At 32.5% G+C, this 23,566-nt stretch overlaps 2 protein-coding genes across 4 annotated transcripts; both read left to right on the top strand.

The window, feature by feature from the left end:
* The first annotated feature begins 649 nt into the window (after window positions 1–649).
* LOC123700026 (cytochrome P450 4g15-like) lies at window positions 650–9,341 on the top strand. 3 transcript variants are annotated; one of them, XM_045647125.1, is made up of 11 exons: window positions 650–951; window positions 1,507–1,677; window positions 2,739–2,845; window positions 3,722–3,809; window positions 4,223–4,405; window positions 4,697–4,772; window positions 5,060–5,321; window positions 6,470–6,538; window positions 7,542–7,713; window positions 7,926–8,105; window positions 9,087–9,341. In XM_045647125.1, the coding sequence occupies exons 2-11, from the start codon at window positions 1,512–1,514 to the stop codon at window positions 9,245–9,247; spliced, it is 1,464 nt and encodes a 487-aa protein (XP_045503081.1). In that variant the 5' UTR covers window positions 650–951; window positions 1,507–1,511; the 3' UTR covers window positions 9,248–9,341. The 3 variants fall into 3 exon arrangements, with proteins under 3 accessions (XP_045503081.1, XP_045503080.1, XP_045503082.1); XM_045647124.1 differs by having other exon boundaries at window positions 650–933; XM_045647126.1 differs by lacking the exon at window positions 650–951 and adding an exon at window positions 1,397–1,435.
* A 2,861-nt stretch (window positions 9,342–12,202) lies between these two features.
* LOC123700025 (cytochrome P450 4C1-like) lies at window positions 12,203–21,122 on the top strand. Its single transcript, XM_045647123.1, has 11 exons — window positions 12,203–12,335; window positions 13,143–13,318; window positions 14,744–14,850; window positions 15,327–15,417; window positions 15,781–15,966; window positions 16,161–16,236; window positions 17,082–17,385; window positions 17,562–17,630; window positions 17,791–17,959; window positions 20,572–20,751; window positions 20,835–21,122. The coding sequence occupies exons 2-11, from the start codon at window positions 13,156–13,158 to the stop codon at window positions 20,996–20,998; spliced, it is 1,509 nt and encodes a 502-aa protein (XP_045503079.1). The 5' UTR covers window positions 12,203–12,335; window positions 13,143–13,155; the 3' UTR covers window positions 20,999–21,122.
* Window positions 21,123–23,566: the final 2,444 nt, after the last annotated feature.

A 23,566-nucleotide genomic window follows, 5' to 3' on the forward strand; every position in this document is an offset into this window, starting at 1 on the left:
ATATTTTACAATGCCTATCAAATCGAAGATACCTACCCTCTAAGATACGCTATATGGATCCGTCACCCGGGAATATATTGTGTAATATACATAATTATTATGTTAATCGAGACTTATCTTTTTCTGTACAAATATCAATATCATGTACATATCATATCAATATCATCATGTTATTCGATCATTGCTTTTTGGGTGAAATAGCAGCAAAGATCTCAAAAGTTTAACTTTTGATCCAAGTGCGTTTGTGTGTGTTTTATCATATAGACATGTACCTAATTATGTGGTATCGTGGTTCCCGGCCGGGTGAACCTATTTAGATTATTTTGAAAGATGAATTATTCAGGAGTGTTCTTGTATACTGATAATAATCGGTCAATGATAAACACCGCACCAGTGCAGCCCACAGACTGGCGGATTTAATATTATTTTACACCTTCTTAATATGGGTATCAAATGAAAGGGATTCACTAGAACACATTGATTAAATTAAAACATTAGAAAAACGTTATCTCACATAAGGATTTACAAAAAACAAATTTATATGGACCTCACGTGTTCGCCTTGGGGTCAAGGATTGTTCCAGTTGTTTCCACAACATTAAACTACCTATAACATGAATGGTAGAGTAATTACGCTAGTCATATCTAAGCAAAATGTATCTAAATTGTTGTCATAATGTATATTATTATTGTTGGTTTTATGTCCTTTTGCGCAAACGCAGATCAGTTTTCCCGTCATGGTTCATACGCTGGCCTCTATGTTAATCGCATAGTGAAACGTATCAAGTGAGAATATAGTTTAGTATATTGTGGTTAATACAAAAAAAAAAAAACAAAAATTGCAATTTTCAGTGCCATGCCTAAATATTTCTTACACAAAAACAAAATTTAATTACTTAATTCGAAAAATCATATTTCTACCACTTATTTTTAGGTGAGTGACTACGACTAGGTACGTACTTTAAGTTTTTGAGCTTTCAATGAAATAATCAAATAAAATATTGATTTATGATAGGTACCTAAGTAGGCTAAGTGGTACCTAAGTATTAATAGGTACCTATTATGCTGCAGTCGTATTTTTGGACAAACCTTACCGACTTTCCTTTTACTAAAAAGTAAAAATCAACATTAATTGTCTTTTTTTACCGCTTCAGTTAAATTTAAATTAGGTAAACTAGCTAGGTACCTACTTATTTAATTTTTAAATAGTTACTCACTCCTAATTTACCATTTATTCAAATTGAAATTGTACGATACGAGATTTGTATGTTTTTTGTATGTACTTAGTTATGTGATTAATAACAATTTTCCGCGAAATAATACTAGATAGATAATTTTATTATTGAATTTTTACGCCTCACTAACTCAATTAACGATTCGTATGAAGTGATGATGATAATCTATTTCTTTTAAATTTTATAAATTGAAGAACTTTGGTAGGTATTGGTGTTATATGTAAAGTAGTTTAAGGGAAATCTAGTCTTCAAATAGCTCAAATTTATTCCAGGATAAATGATTCCTATGTACATTATCGTTACTTTACCGTGTATCGGTTTAATATACTGGTTGTATTGGAGATGGACTCACAGACAATTGTTAGACTTGGCATCTCAACTTCCTGGGCCGAAAGCTTTACCGATACTTGGCAATGCCTTGTTATTCATGACGAAACCAGAAGGTAAGGATTATTAACCTGATTTCATGATAGTTAAATAAAAGAATATGATAAAATAATGCTAATGTATAGTTGTATGGCCATTGGTCCTACATAATAGCACAATAATTATAATAGTGAATGCAAAACACTACACTAGAAAAAATGCATTCGCGAATGCCTTCGCGAATGCCTTCGCAAATGCCTTCGCGAATGACATCGCGAATGCCTTCGCGAATGCCATCGCGAATGCCTTCGCAAATGCCTTCGCGAATGCCTTCGCAAATGCCTTCGCGAATGCCTTCGCAAATGCCTTCGCGAATACCATCGCGAATGCCTAAGCAAATGCCTTCGCGAATGCCATCGCGCATGCCTTCGCGAATACCTTCACGAATGCCTTCGCAAATGCCTTCGCGAATGCCATCGCGAATGCCTTCGCAAATGCCTTCGCGAATGCCTTCGCAAATGCCTTCGCGAATGCCTTTGCCAATGCCTTCGCAAATGCCTTCGCGAATGCCTTCGCGAATGCCATCGCGAATGCCTTCACAAATGCCTTCGCGAATGCCTTCGCAAATGCCTTCGCGAATGCCTTCGCCAATGCCTTCGCAAATGCCTTCGCGAATGCCATCGCGAATGCCTTCGCAAATGCCTTCGCGAATGCCATCGCGAATGCCTTCGCAAATGCCATCGCAAATGCCTTCGCAAATGCGAATTTGAAGACCTGGATATAACTTTGGGTACATACTTGGTACATACAGTTCCTAGTTACATATTATTTTTTATTGTTGCCCCTTGAGCCCATGGCTAGCTACGCCCATGTTACTTAATACAAGTTATACAATCAACTTAAACAACAATACAAATAAGTAGAAATCTTGTGTCACGGTGTTTGTGGTGGATCTCATACGCAAGGGTTCTATCGATTTTTCGATTTTTATGAAGTTTTAAGTAGTTTGCATAATTTAGATTTTAGTAACTACTTTGATAGGTATGGTACGAACAACGTCGGTCGGCATTTAAATAAAAGAAAAGTTCGATATTTTTAGAGGTTTAGAAAGATGTAGTTATTGTTTAATTTTTTTCAGAGCAATTAAATAAAATCGCAGAACTTCTAGAGAAATATGGTGATTATGTCCGATTCTGGCTTGGACCAGATCTCATCGTCGGAGTAAAGGACCCAGCTGATATAAGGGTTAGTAAATAGTATAAAAAAAATGTAATTCTTATAGTCAAATGATTAAAATATCTCGTAGGTCTCTATTTTCTATTTTTTTCTTGAAATAAACAACATCCCCTGACGATTTCATTCAGTTTGAGTTATGTATTCTGAGTTTACAATTTTTCTCGTGAAAAACAATTATTTTGCACCCGTTTAATATTCTGTGACGAGAAATAAAACACGAAACAATTATAACAACGTCGGCGTCAACCTTAAATAATAATTGGTATTTGAATTGAATAAACAGTTTTATGGTCAATGAATATTTTTATTGCCTGAATACATTTTATGAGCAAAGTTTGTAATTATCATCATCATCATCATCAGCCCATATACGTTCCCACTGCTGGGACACGGGCCTCCTATGAGGGTACAGGCCATAATCCACCACGCTGGCCAAGTGCGGGTTGGCGGATGACACATGTCGTCGAACTTTTTAATTCTTCGACATGTCGGTTTCCTCACGATGTTTTCCTTCACCGTTCGAGCAGTGGTGATGTTACAACATGCGCAGATAAATTGAAAAATCAATTTATTTCCTGCGCGCACGCCTGGTCTCGAACCAGTAACCACGGACTTATCGATTCGAAGTCCGAGGTCTCACCTTAAATGATTATAAAATAATGGAGGATAGGTTCATAATGTGACATAATACTATATTTTTTTCTACTTTAAAACGTTGTTTTGTTAATTTATTCTTGTTATTGTTACTGAGAGATTAATTAGAGTTTCTTCAAAATATGTTTACAAAATACCTTCTTCGACTGTCACGAAATTTTCACCTATTAATTATTATTAAAATATATTATACCTATCACCTATTAAAATACATATATTATTGTTTTACAGTATCTTTTAACGAGCAATAAAGTGAATCAGAAAGGTCCAGCATATGACTTTATGGTGCCATTTATTGGCAAAGGAATCCTTACTGGAGGTAATAATAACAATATTCAATAACAACAGAATTTTTTTTTATACTAAACTAGGTAGTTAATCATTTCAATAAAATTGAATTTGATATAATTTTCAGTAATAGAAAGATGTTTTTTTATTATCCTTTCGTATAAAATTTATTTCTATTTCAAATATTTCTTAATGCTTTAAGGTACAAGTCCGAGACGGGCCGCAGACCGCAAACTGCAACAGCAAACTGCAAGCGACACCACTTGTTTCTATGAACATCTATGAAATTGATTCTAAGCGCGGTGGCAGTGCTGCCTGCAGACGCGACGCGCAGCGATTCATAGATTTTCATAGAAACAAGTGTTGTCGCTTGCAGTTTGCTGTTGCAGTTTGCGGTATGCGGCCCGTCTCGGAATTGTACCTTTAACGTATTTTATTCTACAGGACCTAAATGGCGCACGTATCGAAAAATAGCTAATCCTTCATACAATAAAAAATCCATTGAAATATATCAAACCGCTTTCAACGAGGAAGCTGGAATATTAGCCAATATTTTGCGGAGTAAAGACAATAAATCGTTTAACGTGTATTTTGATGTTTTGCAATGTACCACCCAGGCTGTATGTCGTAAGTAATGTTAATTTGTTAAAGAAAAATGCATTTATTATTTAACTAGCGGTCAGCCCCGGCTACTCCCGTGGTGCATATTTCGCAATAAAAGGTAGCCTATGTTCTTTCTCAGGGTCTAAAGATTGTCTGTGCCAAATTTCATCAAAACCGGTCTATGCGTGAAAACCATACATACATACATACATAATTACAAACCGTTCCTCTTTATAATATTACCTAGTTTAGATTACCAGCAGTATACATTACACATAATATTAGGTACCCAAGGTTTATAATTTGTTTTTTTAGGAACTCTAATGGGCCTGACAAAGGAGGATATAAACAAAATAAGGAATTTACAGGAAGTTATATTAGAAACGCAAAAGTAAGTTGTTTGAAATGGACCAATGTTAATTTAAATAAATTAAAATGCATCGTAATTTTTATATATTATCTCTCTTTCACTCTTTCTCTCTCTGTTACAAATACTTAATGTTTTTTTTTAATATAAATCATATCCAAGTTTTTCGTGGTTCCTGTTAACATTACCTAATATCCAAAACATCCGGAAATACATACTTACACACAACTTACACATTTATGGTACCTACGTTTATGGCAGGAGTAGAATGAATTAATTTAGCGATGACCTAAAAAATGATTTTTTTACAGTATGTATGAAATGATGTTCATGAAAATGACTCGTTGGTGGCTACAGATACCTATAATATACTGGCTGAGTGGGAAATTAAAAATACAAAAGCATTATTTGAAAATTATTGATGAAATGATATCAGACATAGTTGAGATAAGGCGAAAAGCAATAAACGAAGGAAAGTTCCACGAAGACGGCATGGGAATTGTCGACCGTTTTATTTTGAGTTGTAAACCAATACATGAAATTAAATATGAAACATTTGCATTGTTTACGACGGTAAGTATTTGTTAACTGTGTTATTAAGAGGAGGCTCCCTTTCTCATTTCTGGCACTGAGAGACCGGTTACGGTACTAGACGCTAATACATCCGTAAGTAATTACAGTTGAATATCGCGTGCGCTCTTTGATCGCGTTCGAGCTCGAAAAGTAATTCTCAATTCTTATTTCGTTTATAACTAAAGTAAGTAATAATAATTGATCTAGAGAAAAAATATCTTGGGATTCGATAGTAAACTCTATATTCTTACTGTTAACATTTATTTTAGACATAAAGTCCAAGTAAATCTTTAAAAAAATGTAATAATCCCATAATTTTTGAATAAAAAATGAATCGAGCGAAAATGTTACAATTACGTAACTGTCTTGTACATCGAAAGAAAAAGACCCAATAAATCTTATACTACTTAAAGTTCCATTTTGATTGTATGTGTGCCTGTTTCAAAATATTAATGCAAATTCACTTTAGTCGCATTGTTAGATTACAGGTTTTATTCTGTCGTTATCTGTTAATAGATTCGTTTTTCTAGTGTTTTATTTTACGCGAGTATTATACATTTAGAAATTAAAGACTTTTTAACGGATTTTAAACGCGATTTATTCATTATATTTTTTCCCGACGTTTCGAACACTTTACAGCGAGCGCTGGTCACGGGGAGACAGTCTCTCTAGATTCGTTTTTATTCTCATGTGTTGCTTTTTTACATCACAAAATCTTTTTAATACCTAGCAAAAAAGATTCGAGATGAACTCGATAATGTGTCGATAATGTGGAAAAATAGCCTTGGCAACAAATACCTAACTACCTACGATTGAGTTTTTGTTTTAACTCAAAATTGTCAAGGAACAAATATTTTAGAATAAAAAACATCGAAGTACCTACCTAGGTACCTAATGAATATGTAAAATGAGTTATACAAATTATTCTAGGCACTCAGATATTATTCTCTGACTACCTAGTTCTTTACGTTTTCCTATTCGCTGCTAATTATAATTCTCCTTATAATAAAATAGAAGAACTATTTATTATAACAAACGTGTTTCTTTATGAGATAAACAAATACCGAGGCATTAATAACCAAGATAATTTAGGGGATAGCCATGATGATATGTATCTCGATGTTGTAGGTACCTATGTTATTTTTCAGAGTCAAGAGGCGTCTGCCAAAATAGCATCTGGTGTTTTGCTGTTCTTGGCTCATCTTCCAGAATGGCAGGTACCCTATTAGGAATAACCTACAAAAGGCGAAAGGACAGACAAGGATTCCATCATCAAGAAATCTCATAAAACTAAAAAATACTGATAACGCTGCCGAGCGAACTTAAAACAAACAAACAACATTAAGTTGTTACCGTCGAACTAGTCGACCTTTTTAAAAACTATAATAATAATTAAAATGTACAGGAAAATCAAAAATTTTTATGTTTGGAATTATTCAGATTAATAAACTAATTTCTGGGTTGGTTTTGATTTATGTTGAACATTATAAAAAATTAAAATTAACAATTAAATCTAAGAATTAAATGAACTAATTTTATTTAAATTTTTATTATACAGAACTCTTGCAAATGTTCTAATTGAAATAAATTATAGTATTTAGTATTTATATACACATCGCGTGTCTGATTCTTCAGGAGTTTGCAAAAAATGGCATTAGGTAATTCATCATTAATTACGACCTCATTAATGTCCATATATTAAAATGACAATAGATGTACATTAATCAAGTGTAAATAATCGTAATTATTTGTTATATAACAAAAGTCACGCGTTATTTATTTATAAAACATTTTTCTCCACGAAAAGAAGCTTAAATTTTACTTTATGTAGCACTAGCTGTTCCCCGCGGTTTCACTCGCATTGCTCCGCTCCTGTTGGTCTTAGCACAGCGTGATGATAACACCGAAAGAATTTTTTCAAATCGAACCAGTAGTTCCTGAGGTTAGCGCGTTCAAACAAACAAATAAACTCTTCACCTTTATAATACCTATTAGTATAGATTAGCTACCATCAATTTTATCTGCTTTAGGTACTATTACTAGGTACCTACTTTATTATTTACAGTAATACAGTATGGATAAAAATATATGCTAGGAAAGTTAGGGTCAAAAGTAAAACGGCATTTTAAATCAGCGAATAACTCATAAAATATTATTATTTAGCACACAGTGTTTATAATTTAACTGATTCCTATGATAATCTAACCTGTATTTTCCAAGAAACTGGTCTACGAAGAGATAGTTCAAGTTTTGGGACCTGATGAAGATGTTTCTGAAGAACAGCTGAAGAAATTGCAACACCTGGACATGGTGTACAAAGAGGTACTACGGTACCTGTCTATTGCCGCTCTTATACAACGGACTGTTGAAGAAACTATTACAATTAAGAAAGGTTAATTTTATTTCTATTGAAGCTGAAACTTACATAAAAAACTGGTTAATTGGACCAGATAATGTAAAATAACTACGGATAAATGGCGCTTTGCTTTCAACACGTCATATCTTATAGGTTCTTCTGTTTTACTTTTCTTGTCTCTAGACGAGTCATTTAAATACACGCTTAGTTAAAAAAAAAACTTTCAAAAATAAAATCCTATATTCCAGGTACGATAACATTACCTCCTGGTACTGTAGTGGTGATACCAATACATGATCTCCACCGGGATACGAGATTTTGGGATGAACCCCACAAGGTCAAACCAGAAAGATTCCTGCCTGAAAACATGAAAAACAGAGACCCAAACGCTTTCGTGCCTTTTAGTTTGGGTGCCATGGATTGTTTAGGTAATATGTGCATATTTTAAATAAGGAAATTATGCAACAAAGGTTCTAATAGAATTCTTATAATTTACATGTTAAATAATTATTAAGGAAACACATAGAATAGGTTGATACTTGATACCTATTATTTTCGTGATTTTGTTATAAATATTAAATGTAATAAATAGATAGAACAGTGGACTGGGAGCGGGTTACTTTTTTCCTGTTTTATATTATGTAAATAAACATAACTTTAAAAACTAAAAAACACGCTCTAATTGGATAAAAACATAAAAATTAATATGATTGTACCGAAACCGATCCTTGATTTAAGTGTAAAAATTTTGAATTAAATCTGTTCGTTTTAAGTGGGTTAAATCGATTCGAAAGAAGTCGGTTACATAGAAACATACAGGCACTCAGGCATATAAAACAGGTGAAGTGAAGATCTTATCCATCCATACTAATATTATAAATGCGAAAGTAACTCTGTCTGTTTGTCTGTCTGTTACTCAATCACGCCTAAACTACTGAATCATGAAATTTGGTATGCAGATATTTTGATACCCGAGAAAGGACATAGGCTACCTTTTATTGCGAAATATGTACCACGGGCGAAACCGGGGCGGACCACCAGTATTATATAAAATTCCCGTGTCACAATGTTAGTTACCATACTCCTCCAAAACGGCTGGACCGATTATCATGAAATTTTCTGTGCATATCGGGTAAGTCTGAGAATGGGCCAACATCTATTTTTCGTACCTACCACGGGCGAAGCCAGGGCGGACTGCTAATAATAAAATATAAAAGCGCGTTAAAAACTAAACCCTTTAATTATGTAATGTTCAGAACTTGAACAATGGGACCAACGTGTTAATGAAAGAAGAATCGACTAAACTTCTGCGATAACCTAAAAAAATACAGTCGAATTGAGTTCCTTGTTTTTGAAGTCGCTTGATATAATACTTAATACTAATCAATTATTTTTTCACTTGATCACAGGAAGGGTTTATGCAACGACGCTCATAAAAACAATAATTGTTCGAGTCCTGAGGCACGTGGAATTAACAGCTGAAGGGAATCTGGAAGATCTGGACTTGCATGTGGCTATATCTGTGAAGTTCGCTAAAGGATACAATCTACGCGTAAAACCTAGATCTTAGGACTTAGGACATATTGAGATGGCAGGATGTACAATTATTACAGTATTTTGTATAATATTATAGATGTAATTTGTAAATATAATGTTGCGAGTCTCTAGATTTGTTTTATTCTTTTCACTCAGCTTCTGTTAAAAAGTTAAATACTCTACTATCAGGATAGATCTACTGACCTAAATTTTGACTGGCCTCAGTCCAAAATACATATATTATAGGAAAATCAGGTTTTATGACACACTAGTTGTGCCCCGCGGTTTTGCCCGCAGTTCTCTATTGTTGTTCTTAGCGTGATGATATAATATTATGATAACCTATCTATAAGCCTTCCTCGATAACTGGGCTAAAATGTCGACAGTGAATCTTCCCTTAAATCTGAATTTGCTGGACTTTTCAGGGTGTACAGGAAGTTTCTATTTTTAAAACTTCACACACGTACCTGCCTGCCTAAGCAAAAAATCGATTTAGAAAGTTTTATTTTATTTAATGATTTTCTAATGACACTTCATTTAAATTTTAGGGTAAAAGCCGGATAGTTGCGCCACTTTTCAAAAAAGCTATATTATGAAAAATTATGTACTTTACAAGAATAATTCAACATGTATATCAAAACATAGGTCTTTGAACCATCATATTTTAATATTTTATTAAACATAATTATTAAAGGTTTTGAGTAAATCCTGTTTTATTTGACCTCTCAAAAAAAGGATAGTTGCCTAACCTAGCGGATAGTTGCCTATCGTAAATAATACTTCAGAGGATACTTGCCTCGTGAGGGGATAGACGCCTCATAATATTTTTTTTAAATAAAAACAAATTTATATAAATTCACTTAATCAGTCTTTATTATTTGTTTTGCTTTTTAATTAAGAACTAATCAACTTTATACATTTTTTTGCTATAAAACTATAACAATATAACAAAAATAGCATCTAAATTAGTTATAATCACATATTAGTAAAATTATTGATATTTATCTTAAAGATTGAAGAAGAATAATCAAATCTGGCAATCAACTTTGGCATTAATCATCAGAAGCGAGGGATTTCATCTTTCCACATCGCATGCAATAATTTGCAAATTTTGTACAAGTTTCATGTAACCACATTAATTGACACATCTCACATTGAATCCAATCTGATTTCGATTTAGTAAAATTATAATTATTCTCAAAACATTCTACGCAATAATCATTAATAGAAACACTTTTATTTTTAATTTTTGAATTAGCATTTTTAACTTCTAATATAATATTTTCAGTATATTTTGTCGATTTTATTGGTAGTCCTTCAGTGGCTTTTCCTTTGAATGCTTTCGGACTTACATACCTACCTATATATTGTCTTCCTTTCACTGTCTGAACTGTAATATTGTATTCTTCTCTTTCTTAAAGGGAATTGACCAAAGGCCTTTGGTCAATTTAATATAATCTGTGTCGGATTCTTGATTAACGGTTCTTGCACCTTTCTTGGCCAATACTTTACCAGGTTTATTATTGAGTTGGACCCCAGTTTCATCCATATTAAATATTCTTCCTAAGCTTTCTTCTGTCCAGCTTATGTGGCGTGGTACCACGCCTGCTTTACGTTGATATTTGCGAGGCATTTTGCTCACCTAAAACCGTTAACAATTTATTTGATTTTACATGGATGAGATGGATCTATAATCAGAATACTTATTTTATTCAAGCTAAGTTATAGCTAAAATGAGTAAAAACAACACTAACAAAAAATATCTGCCTTTGCTAGTGAAAGAATTTATAGTTGTGGATAGTTGCCCCGAGAGCAACTATCCGCACAAGTTTCTAAGGCGACTATCCTTTTTGATACGGATACTTGCCGTTTTTATTTGCGAAATAAATCAACAATATTTTACAATAAAATGTAATTAACAGTATAATTTAAAGTCTAATGCACGCAAAGAAACATAAACTATATTGAAATCACAATTAGTAACAAAAATATTCAATACAAATGACTTACCAATATAGTTTCAACGCCTATCGAAGTTTCACCGCGGAACAATTTCGCTCGCAGGAATGAAACGCTTGCGTCTACACTAACGATTGACGTGGCACTAAGGTCTGCAGGAAGGGTACTTACAATTATAGTAAGGCGTTATTGCCACTAATGTCCGTAACATAGTGTATTCGAAACTGCGGCAAGTATCCCACTGGCGCAACTATCCGGCTTTTACCCTAATCCATACTAATATTATAAATGCGAAAGTAACTCTGTCTGTCTGTCTGTTACTCAATCACGCCTTAATTAATAATTACTGAACCAATTTGCATAGATTGGTATAGAGATATTTTGATACCCGAGAAAGGACATAGGATAGAGATAGATGGAATAGATTTTATCCGGGAACGGGAACTACGCGGGTTTTTCTTTGACTGCGCGGGCGATGCCGCTGGTGGAAAGCTAGTTATAATATATTTTATCCCTCGGTTTACAGCTAACGGTCTTGAAATGTTTTTTTTTTTCCTTCAAATTATAGTAGCCTTCACCGCGACAGCCCAAGCCGAGGTTCGAGATCCCCGTCAAGGGGGGACGCCCTTGCGCATGTCGCTACCAGGATGAACCTTCAGTTCACCCCCGCGTCCGCGTTAAAATGTAGAAGCCCTTCTGGCTAATATTGAGAGACAACACACAAAAAAAAAATTGTTAAAATCCGCCCAGACATTCATATAGCTTAGCCTTACCAATTAGTCCTTTTAAAAATATTATAATTACAGAGATGGCTTAGTTGCAGTTTATGTGCCTGCATTAATTTTAACGTATTAAAATGTACATGGCATGGCATTTTATTATATTATAAACCTACATCATTCAGTTTTCACATAAGTATTTTAATCGATACAGAACCCGAGCGATGAGCCAGGGTCGTTCTTAGCTGCTGTAGTTAAATACAAATAAGCATTTGTAGTAATTATTATAGAATATAACATTTAAACGTGTCTCAAGTTCTATTTAGTATTCGTCCTGACAGCAATCAAGTCTCCTATACGAAGCGTATAATTTTTGTTAATATAATATCCTCGCCATTTTTATTACGTTGGTTTATGGTTACTGTGTTGTGATCTTTCAGGAAGGTGAGATCTATTTTTGTTATCATGAGAATTACCTTCGTATTTTACAAGTGATAACTGCGTTAAAAACAACCGACTTCAAACTTGCACTTGCAACATTTACAAATACAGACAAAAATGCTCATAAAATAAAAACTACTGGGCCTATTCGAATAAAATTTTTATGGGACCAATACGACACCATCCCGCATCGAACAAAAAAAGAATCACGTAAATCGGTTCAGAAACCTCGGAGTAATCGGTGTACATACATAAAAAAAACATACCGGCCGAATTGATAACCTACTCCTTTTTTTTGGAGTCGGTTAAAAACAGATTTAAACTATAAGTATGTGATAACTGATAAACATTTAACTTGAAATTGAAAATTTCCATGGATAAAGAATTAAGAAAGAAGCTTATATTGAAAAATTCAATTTATTAAAATTCGTAATGATGAAGTATTGACCGATAGTTTGATTTTAAATCCGATCTTGTTCCGAATTTTAATTTGTAACGTATGAATCACAAATCGAAGAAAATGAAAAAGTCATATAACTAATTAGAACAAATGCATTGCGAGTTTATTCTCACTCATCATATCTGCGATATTTAATATTTTTACATAAATGATGAACCATTATTTTTCATTATGTGTTCATCAATCCATAGTAGCTTATATGTTTCATTATTTTCGCTCTACATTTTGCCTGAAAATCTCCTATTATTACGTGGAGGAAGAAGAATCTTCTGTTAAAAGTTATTTTATATTTTACCTAAGTAACTAATACTTTTACATAATAATATAAGGGACGCCTTTTTTCTTTACAGATAATTTAAAAACATGTTCGCGCTTCTATCCCTAACAGTAGGTATTATTGTGTTATCTCTTTGGCTGCGTTGGAGGTATATGAATAGTAGATTGTTGGAAATTGCTGAGAAAATACCGGGACCTCCTGTGGTGCCACTATTAGGAAATGCTCTAATATTTATGGCGCGATCAGAAGGTAACCTTTATTATGTTGGATACTATTTATAAAAGTGGATTATATTAGTAAATTTATTCTTTGAAATTTGTCTATCATATTTTAAAAACTATTTATTTTTATTAAGAACTTTTCAATTATGATAATATAAGTTTATCACATAGAAAGCCACGGTACACAATTATTTTTTTAACAAACAAAGATTTTCTCTGTTCATCACCGCTCTGTAACTCATAATTTAAAATATGTAGGTAGGTATAACTAAATCAGGAAATTTCTTCATGTACCAACATTATTTACTTTCACACTGTAGTGGCAAAAATACTAATTTTGAGGAAGGTCATCCATATCAAATCTCAACACAATGAAACAATAATAATTATTTTATTTTATATTATTATTTTAATTGCCGTCCTCAATCATTTCAAAAGACTAGTCTCAGTTAATATGACTATAAAATATGTATATTTCTTTAATAATATAAAACCTTTAACCCGGAAAATCGCATAAATACCACAGACAACATAATTATATGTTTGTTATATTAATGTTCATCTGGGTAGGTATATTATATATACTGATCACAGAACAATTATTATTTTATATCCCTATACTAATTATTGTACTGTTTATCCAGAACATACCACGAAAACTTAAATATTGTTAATTAGAATTAACACTTTTTTTAATTAATTAAAGCCTTGCTTTGTAGAGATTTATACCTAACTACATAGTATTTCATGTTTTAATCTCTACAGACAAAAAACAACCCGACTACTTTAATTAAACTGATAGGTCTACCTAATTTTAACATGTCATATGATTACTTAGTTGTTGTTGGAGAACTTTAAAAAATCGAACGAACGCGTTAAAAAAAATTAAAGTAGGTTAGGTAAATAAATAAGTATCACAGATATTTTATTTTCGTTATACAGGTGTCCCACTGTTAGTATACTAAGCTGAAAGGAGTTTATAGTTTTGCATACGCTGAGTGCGTAAAAAATACTTAAAATTCCAGACGCAGTTTTTTTTTCAAATAGATGAATTCTTAAAACTCTAAGTGTACACCCATAACAAGAAACCCGCCCAACTTTGCCAACAGCACGTGAGATTATGTTTTCATAGACAAAATGCTCACATTAGAGAAGCGCTATATGCCGGCTGCGCGAAGCTAGAGAAGAAAACATGGATTTTCAGGAAAAAATTAGCAAAAATTTTTTGACGTACTTACCTAATTTTGTTGTTTAAGTATTCTTTACGTAATCAGTGTATGTAAAACTACAAGTCCCTTCGCGCTTAGCATACCAATACTGTGACACCCTGTATAAAAAGATCGCCGTTGCTTTAGCAGCTCTTTCAAATATGTAGACTCAAATAATTTGAGTCTTATGCATTGATAATTAATAAAGTCTACAGTCTAAGTACAACAGTGATTATTTTTTGCAGATATTCTCAATGTAATGAAACAAATAATTACGGATCATGGCGAAATTATACGAATCTGGTTAGGCGCGGAACTGAACATTGTGGTCATCAATCCAGATGATGTAAAGGTAATTTTTTGTCTCATTTGAATGACTATTTGTTACCATTTTCAAATGCTCTGCTAGAAGGATAGTTACTTAAATAACATTGCTCTTTTCCATTACCACAGAACTTGCTGTTAAACTTAAAGTTTTAACATAATAATTATTAACTATTATTAGTCTATTAAGTATGTGTAAGTAATCCGTATATAAATATTGTTTCTCTACGCAAACCTACTATTCTTTGCTGATATATAATAATATAATACGCAAACTGAAATAAAGTTGATTGATTTCTTTTAAAGACGATAGCGTTAAAGTCCGTAGGATAATATTATATCCCATCACCTTCATACAAATACAGGGCATATTTTTGGCAAATTTTTTGACAGTCTCTCTACAATCACACGTTAAGCTCAAGTATTCCACTGAGACTACTTAGTTTCTAATACGAGAAGACGGTAAACTAAGTAAATAATTATTACACAACATTTTTATTTCAGACACTTTTAACCAGTTCTAAGACGAGCGTGAAAGGTCCACTGTATAAATACATGGCGGATGTATTAGGGAGTGGCATATTAAGTGGTTCAGGTAATATTTTACTCATGACAAGAAAATCAATAATTATGTACTTAAATGTTCTTAATAACATAACTACAAGTACCTACCTATACTATATCAAAATAAAAATCACTCTACTATCTTTTTTTAAAAAGAGAGAAAAATCTAAGTGATCACACTTCCATTTTACCATGGTAAAAATAATACTTTACGACACTTTACGAAACTCTTTTAGGTCGTCGTCGCATATTACTTACTTTTGTAATTGATGTCCTGTGAACTAGAGACTGAAACATTATTTTCATTTTTACATGTCTATATAACCTATCATTAATTAATATGCCACTATAAAATAATTATTTTAAAATTACACAAAACAATACATTTTAACAGGAGCCAAATGGAGAAGACACCGCAAGATAGCTTCTCCGAATTACGGTAAAAAGGCTATTGATGGATATACAGCAATATTCACACAAGAAGCCAATTTTTTACTCCATAACTTGAACTCAATACCAAGAGGAAAACAGATTAATATTTACAATGAAGTTGTTAAATGCACCACATATACCGTATGCCGTAAGTACTTACCTATAGGCAATATTAAAAATTTCTATATGGTACGTACCTATTTATATGGATATGGATTATTAATTTTTATTATTACTTGAGACTTCGGAAATCATATACATCAGATAAATATATTAAAATGGATTATTTGAACTATTTTTATAAAAACTTATTTAATTTATACTGTGGTTTTTACTTTTCAGAAACATTACTAGGCTTGACCAGAGAGGAAACATTACAAGTTTCCCATCTTCAGCAAATAATTGATTTATCTCCAAGGTAGTTAGGCTATTTATTATAGGTATTTTATCTTGTATAATCTTTATATATAAAAAATGAATCGCAAAATGTGTTGGTAAGCGCATAACTCGATAACGGCTGAACCGATTTCGATAATTCTTTTTTTATTATATTCCTTGAAGTACGAGGATGGTTCTTATGTAGAGAAAACGTAAATATGTACCACGGGCGAAGCCGGGGCGGACCGCTAGTTAATTATATAACTCCACATGCGTGTACTTCAAATTTTTACGTGACAACCATCTTTTATGTCACGACCATAGATAAAGTTATGTTTCTAAAAAAAAGTGGACTAGGGTCATTGAGGTATTATTACTACGTAAAGGTAGAGATGGTATAGAGAGGACACCACGAACAAAATCTGTGCGACAAGTCCGGCAGTGCGGGACGCGCGTGGGGCGGATCATATGTAAGAAGATTATTCCTTTGCATTTTGCTGTATTATTTGAATTATTAGTACAATATCTCAACACACACGAAGGCATTTTGCACGAAGGCACATTTCAGAGTAATAGCACGTGTTGACGCGGCAAGCGGGGGGCACAGCTCGGCACAGACTAAATGAGTTTGTGACATTTGCCTCTAACTCGTGTTAAGTTGCCTCAATGACTATAGGGCACACAAAAATTACATCTTTGGTTTAACCAAAGAAACCGTAAGATGCAGAGATACATTCATGCTCCGTAAAACAAAAGGCTTTTTTAAATGAACATTTGCTTTTATCAAACCACAAGGATATTTATTTACGAAACATCTTTTCTAAAATAGACTAAGTATCAATAATTAAAGTTATAGTTAAAGCTTGTTCGTTTATATTTTTACAGAATGTACGACATTATATATAAAAGAATGACGCAATGGTATCTACAGATAGATCCTGTATTTTGGCTGACAGAATTACACCGTTCTCAAAAGAACTTCATCAAATTAATGTTTGAGTTTGGAAATGATATTATCGACTTCCAGAACAAGAAGCTAAAGGCATTTAAAAACAATAATATTGAAGTACCTTATTCGGAAGATGATAATGTGAATAACGAGGGATTAAGTATTGTAGATCGTTTGATACTGTCCGATGAACTTACAAATGAAGAGTTAGTACAAGAAATACTCACTGTCTTCACTTCGGTAAGTTAAATAGGAAATTAAAAAATCATATTGCCTTATTTACCTGTCCCTTTTATGCTTAGTTTCAGAGAACAATCTCAATTTTAAAATCAATCTATCATATTTTAAAAATAAACGTAACGTTACGACGCTAGATTTATGAAACATTTAAACTAGGTAATCTAATTTTTTCACAGAGTCAGGAAGCTTCTGGAAAAATATGTTCGTATTTGCTGTTAATGATGGCATTTCATCCAGAATGTCAGGTAGGTACATAATAATATGATTACCCCGAATATCTTTAATTTAATAATATTATGTTAATGAATGATAAGTGATTCTGATAAAATAAAATAAAATATATAACGGCATTAATTCCAATGATTTATTATATAACATTGAAAAAAATAGTAAATACATTTGCAGGACACTCTATACAAAGAAATAAAAGAAGTTATTGGTGATGAAGACAGAGATATAACTGAAGAAGATTTCAAAATAATGCCATACTTAGACATGGTTTATAAGGAGGTGATCAGATTGTTCCCAATTGGAGCAATAATACAACGAACAGTTCAAGAGGATATTACCATAAGTAAAATCATTCTCTTATCATTATAAATTATAATAATCATTATACGTATAGTACTGGCTCGACAGACCCGTTTTCGCGCAATTGTCAAACCCGTGAAGTTAAAAAGCCGCTTTATTTTCTATTTTTTTATTATTTTTAGATGCCAATTTCTTGAGGTTTTATTTCAATAAGATCCTTCTACTGTCGATAACGAATACATCAAAATAAGAATTATTGAAAGCGGTCTAGCCATTCACGCGTGATGCCGTTACCAAGGGAAAAGGGATTCATTTTCATATTATACTAGCGGTCCGCCCCGGCTTCGCCCGTGGTACATTTTTACGTTTTCTCTCCATAAGAACCATCCTCGTACTTCAAGAAATGTAGGTAATAAAAAAAAATTAACGAAATCGGTTCAGTTGTTCTCGAGTTATGCGCGTTTACCAACACATTTTGCGATTCATTTTCTTTAATATATATAAATCTCGTGTCACAATGTTTGTCCTCAATGGACTCCTAAACCACTTAACCGATTATAATAAAATTTGCACACCATGTGCAGTTCGATCCAACTTGACAGATAGGATAGTTTAAACATGTAGGTACCACGGGCGAAGCCGGGGCGGACCACTAGTTATATTATAAGATAGAGAATATTATAGAAGATTTTCAGACTAGCGGTATATTTTTAACTAAGTGGTTCATGTTTACGTTTTCTCTTCATAAGAAGCATGCTCTGAATATTATAAAAAAAGAATAAACGGTTCATTTATTTTTATTTTAGAGAAGATAATTTAGACAAGAATAATATGAATTTAGACAAGAATAATATGAATGTGTCTTGTTTTTATATTATCATTAGATGCAAAAATATTTATATAAGGTGAGTTGGGGTAAGACCGGACGGATTTTAGACGTATTGAAATAATCTAGCAAAAGCCCGATTTTATCAGCACTATAGGTCTACCAGAATCTGATGGCATATTTATATATAAGAAATAAAAGATTTTCATGTGGCAACTTATTTGACAACTATCAAATTGGTTGTCAAATTATTTGTCTTTTTTGCAGTTGATAAATAATTTTTAGGATTTTGTCTAAAAAATCTTCGAAAATGTCGAAAAAGACGCTGTGATCACAAGCAAGAGGTGTTGTTTATAATGTGTATAGAAAAATATTTGATGAAGAAGGGTCAAACACATCACAATTTTCAATTTAGAAGATTTTATTGGTAAATTGGACTTACCCGCTTTGATACTTTTAATTAAAAAATATTATATGTAGGTAACTATAATATTGTTTGTTGATTGGAATATAAATTTATGAAAACTTATTACAGGAGTTTCCAATACGGCTATTCGTCAAGTCCAAGCTGTCCAAGTCAATTTTATAATGTTTGTATCTGTTAATACTTACGAAAATAAACATAGTTTTATTTTACTTTTATTTTATTTTATAAAAAATTATAAGCAGTCTAGTTTTCTATCGATATAACATCGATATTTTCACATGGCATAATGATAATGAACATACAAATATAGGTATGTGTAAATAATAATATATATATTACCTGTGTAAAACTAATATGTATATTATACATGTAAGTATGTACCTACATAATATTAAGTGGATATCTCATTATTAAGTACAGTATTGTCCACTTATGTAATGTGACTAATGATATTGAGAACAAACTAAAAAATAAGCAGTATCAAGATCGTTCAGTCCATTTTCCCTAGGGTTGCACACTCAAAATTTTGATTTCCCTAATTGCCATCAGATTCTGGTTTACCTAGTTCAAGATTTACTAAGTAGGTACTTAAAACTGATATAAATGACAATTCATTTAGCATCGCTTTGCTCTACAATAAGTTTATTCTTACTCAACAGTTTCTGATTTTAAGGCGTTTAAAAACAACACTTACTTTTTTATGACTATGGTAAAAAGTACTCTTCGGGGTAAGTTCGGACATGCTTTTAAATGCACTTCTATTGAATATAGCATAAGGTCGATAAAAAAATATATCCGATCTTTTACGCTCTAAAATGATTTTTGACGATATTTTTGAAATCCACTTTACAGGCGCGCTGCTCGTCGGAGCGACGCCCAGAACCTGAAGGTCGATGCAAAACAAAATGAAGTCGTACAGAATTTTGCCCCCGTAAATAAATATGCTCATATTCGCCGAATTTTTGATGTTTACGTTCTTATCCCATGTCCGGACTTACCCGAACTCACTATACAAATGAATGTCGTATAATATAACCGCAATGGTATTATAGCCTTGGTAGAGCGAATGAACTGGGTTTAAATTCCACCTCGTATTTTTGTTATAATATTATTATGATGATGATAGGATGCCGCTAATTGACCACAATCAAATATATGAACATAATGTTCATCTTCTATGTTTCTAAAAGTCAAAAAATTAAACCTTAGATTCTGTAATTATTTATGCAGCAAAATAAACCTGGTAACTAGGTACCTAATTTATAAATGGCGGCCTTTTGTACATACTTGTCTCTGTTTGTCTTTTTCTGTGTTTTATGTAAATCTTGTGTGTGTGCAATAAAGAATTATCTACCTATCTATCTAATTTATTTGATTGGTTTAGAGGAATTTTTCTTTACAGGTTCGTGTACAATCCCTGCAGGCACTTCCTTAGCTATACCAATTTACCACATTCAACGCCATGAGCGGTTCTGGAAAAATCCAGAAGCTTTTGACCCAGATAGATTCAACCCTGAGAATTGTAAATTGCGGCATCCCTATTGCTATTTACCATTCAGTTTGGGCCCTATGGATTGTATAGGTAATTAATAAAAACTGTATTAAAACTGTTTTTAAATATAACTAATATTATAAAAAAAACAATTATTTTAACTTTATTTACAGGAAGACATTTTGGTACAAAATTAATAAAAACTACAGCTATTCGAGTACTTCAAAAGTTTGCATTATCTTCCAAAAGCAGTTATAAGGATCTGCGATTGACAATTGCTATATCTGTATACTCACTTGATGGATATCCAGTTATTTTGACTCCAAGAAATGAATGAAGAAAATATTCTATAAAGATAACACATATAAAATTTGGAAGTACCTACAAAAGAGGGACTATAATTGACGACTTGTCGGGAATGAAAACAATATTTTAAAATTAAAATAAAGATTTAACTTTTATGTAACTTTATTTATTCAACCTTGAACCCACAGAACAGTAAAAAAATTGTACCTTTATTTATATATTTTATCACCATATTACCTACATAACTAGCCATAATAAAACAGGGGAAGCCCCGATAGTATCGATCTCCTAACTAAACGATTTGATTTGAATACGGAATTGGTACTAAACTATTGAAAACTAAAGCACACTTATAGCACAATCGAGCTGTGGTACTCTACGAATTTAATCTCGATCTACTTTGATAATACCTACCATTAGATCTGGGTATAAAACTCAATTTGGTTACAAAGAATTCAAAATTTAGGTCGAATAAATAATTATAAGTATCGAATTATAATTTAAAAAAATCATTATCGATCGAATCAATTTTGTTGGTCTAACGCAGTTCATTAAAGAAACGAATCTTCAATGGCGGCGCTAATCATTCCCTCTCGCTTACACACGGCCGTACGGCATGCAAAAAAAAAGGAAAAAATAAAATCACTTACAGTAATCCAAAATTAATAATGCACATGCAAATCTTCGCTAATTGTCGTATTTCCGAAGACACTCGAATCATTGAATCGTAAGAGCCCTAAACAACGAACTTGCATTTTACACCGTGTTCAAAAGAAATAGAAGTCAATTCATGGTCATACACAATCAAAAACAAATCGGGCGGTAGGTGACGGTAGCCTGTCAGTCAAAAAACTCAAAAATCCGTCAGTTGTCTTTAAATATTGGTGGTGACTGCACGTGTTCTCTCTGTGTGGAATTATATAGAGCTGCTATTGCGTACCCTTCTTGGTTTTGTTTTTAAAGGTGAATTGAATTAATCGATGAAATGATTTACACAGGTGATGGCAGTAGGGAAAGTGAAAATGAAGAAGAGTTCCGATGTATCTAAAATGTCGGAAATAAAGATAATCCCTGATTTTGGTTGTTTTTATTTTTTTTTGTAATTGTCATAATATTGAAGAATGATCAGTACTGTAAATACTTTTGAACTGAGATTTTAATGATAATATTTACATATATGGTTTAAATATAAACCTGTGTTTGAAAACCATACTTTATCTACACTAATATTATAAAGAGGAAAACTTTGTTTGTTTGTTTGATAGTGATGAATAGGCTCATAAACTACTGGACTGATTTTAAAAATTCTTTCACCATTCGAAAGCTACATTATGCACGAGTAACATAGGCTAGGTTTTATCCCGGAAATCCCACGGGAACGGGAACTATGCGGGTTTTTCTTTGAAAACGCGGGCGAAGCCGCAGGCGGAAAGCAGTACGTACAATATAAATTTGTTTTTATTTTTATTAATTAAGTAATCTTCTTTTCTTTTCTTCCATCATTACACCAGCTTCAGTAGTACACTTTAAAAGTACTATTATAAATTTTCCAAGTAAATCAATCCAACAAAGATAATATATTCGCAATCGTGGGGTTATACTCGCTATTTACTTACAAGGAATTATCGAAACAAAATCGTTACTTACCTACAAATACATATTTATCTTTTTTAGCACAAAACATATAATTTGACTAAATTATGCATGAAGAAAATGCATTTAACCGCTCTATATAGATATCATCTTCGGACTCTCCGAGAATATGACAGTTGCCGAACAGTGACGAAGATTTCTATGCGCATTATTACTTTTGGATTACTGTAAATGTATTTGATTTTCCATATAGGTAATAGTTTTTATCATAAATTTACAATGACAATCATGCACTTGCGAAAGTAAATAATGTTTTATTTGAATTTGACAAAATATGTTCTTTGGGAAAAGTTGTTCAGTTTTATGGGCTCATTATAAGTATTATGGGGATTTTGTTACATTCTGTATACGTAAATATGATAATTCATATAAATACACAAATACAATAACAAAAAAGTTCGTCAACAAACAATTTAAAATAATTAATAAAATAATTATCCATTTACGTTATTTTTTTCTTTTCTTTTTTGCTTACCCTACTATACGTCAGAGTCAGCTTTGGCCGCCATTGAAGATTCGTTTGTGGTTTCTTTAATGAAGCGCAATAGGTACCTATATATATATGGTTCCTGCTAACGTACCATGTTTTAAATCAGAATTATTTCCAGTGTGGGAAACAGATGGCGTTAGACGGAATAGCCTTGGAATAGCCCTTTCGTTTTTCCCACAGGTTCTTCCACACCGGAAATAATAATGATTTGAGACATCGCATCGTGATAACCAAGTGATATTACCCATGAGATTACTAATAATTGTGTGCCTTTTAAGTAGTATAAAGAGGCTTTTCCACAATACAATCATTATTTAGGGTGAAAAAATTGTTAAAAAATTAGAAGACTTTTTATTAGTTATCTGTGTGTTGCTTAAACCGTCCTGTAACCGTCTGTCGGTTTTGAGGTTATGTTTATCTGTCAACATGCTGTCAACTGTCAATGTGTGTCCTTGT

This window comes from Colias croceus, chromosome 19 (genome assembly GCF_905220415.1).
Source record: "Colias croceus chromosome 19, ilColCroc2.1".
NCBI classification, from domain to species: domain Eukaryota; kingdom Metazoa; phylum Arthropoda; class Insecta; order Lepidoptera; family Pieridae; genus Colias; species Colias croceus.

Bases quoted from the DNA above. Each gene is read 5' to 3' on its own strand.
- LOC123700026 (XM_045647125.1), top strand. From the start codon at position 1,512: ATGATTCCTATGTACATTATCGTTACTTTACCGTGTATCGGTTTAATA. The intron at 6,539-7,541 runs GTACCCTATTAG...GTATTTTCCAAG, and splicing joins CTCATCTTCCAGAATGGCAG to AAACTGGTCTACGAAGAGAT. The intron at 7,714-7,925 runs GTTAATTTTATT...CCTATATTCCAG, and splicing joins AACTATTACAATTAAGAAAG to GTACGATAACATTACCTCCT.
- LOC123700025 (XM_045647123.1), top strand. From the start codon at position 13,156: ATGTTCGCGCTTCTATCCCTAACAGTAGGTATTATTGTGTTATCTCTT. The intron at 14,851-15,326 runs GTAATTTTTTGT...TTTTTATTTCAG, and splicing joins TCAATCCAGATGATGTAAAG to ACACTTTTAACCAGTTCTAA. The intron at 17,631-17,790 runs GTAGGTACATAA...ATACATTTGCAG, and splicing joins CATTTCATCCAGAATGTCAG to GACACTCTATACAAAGAAAT.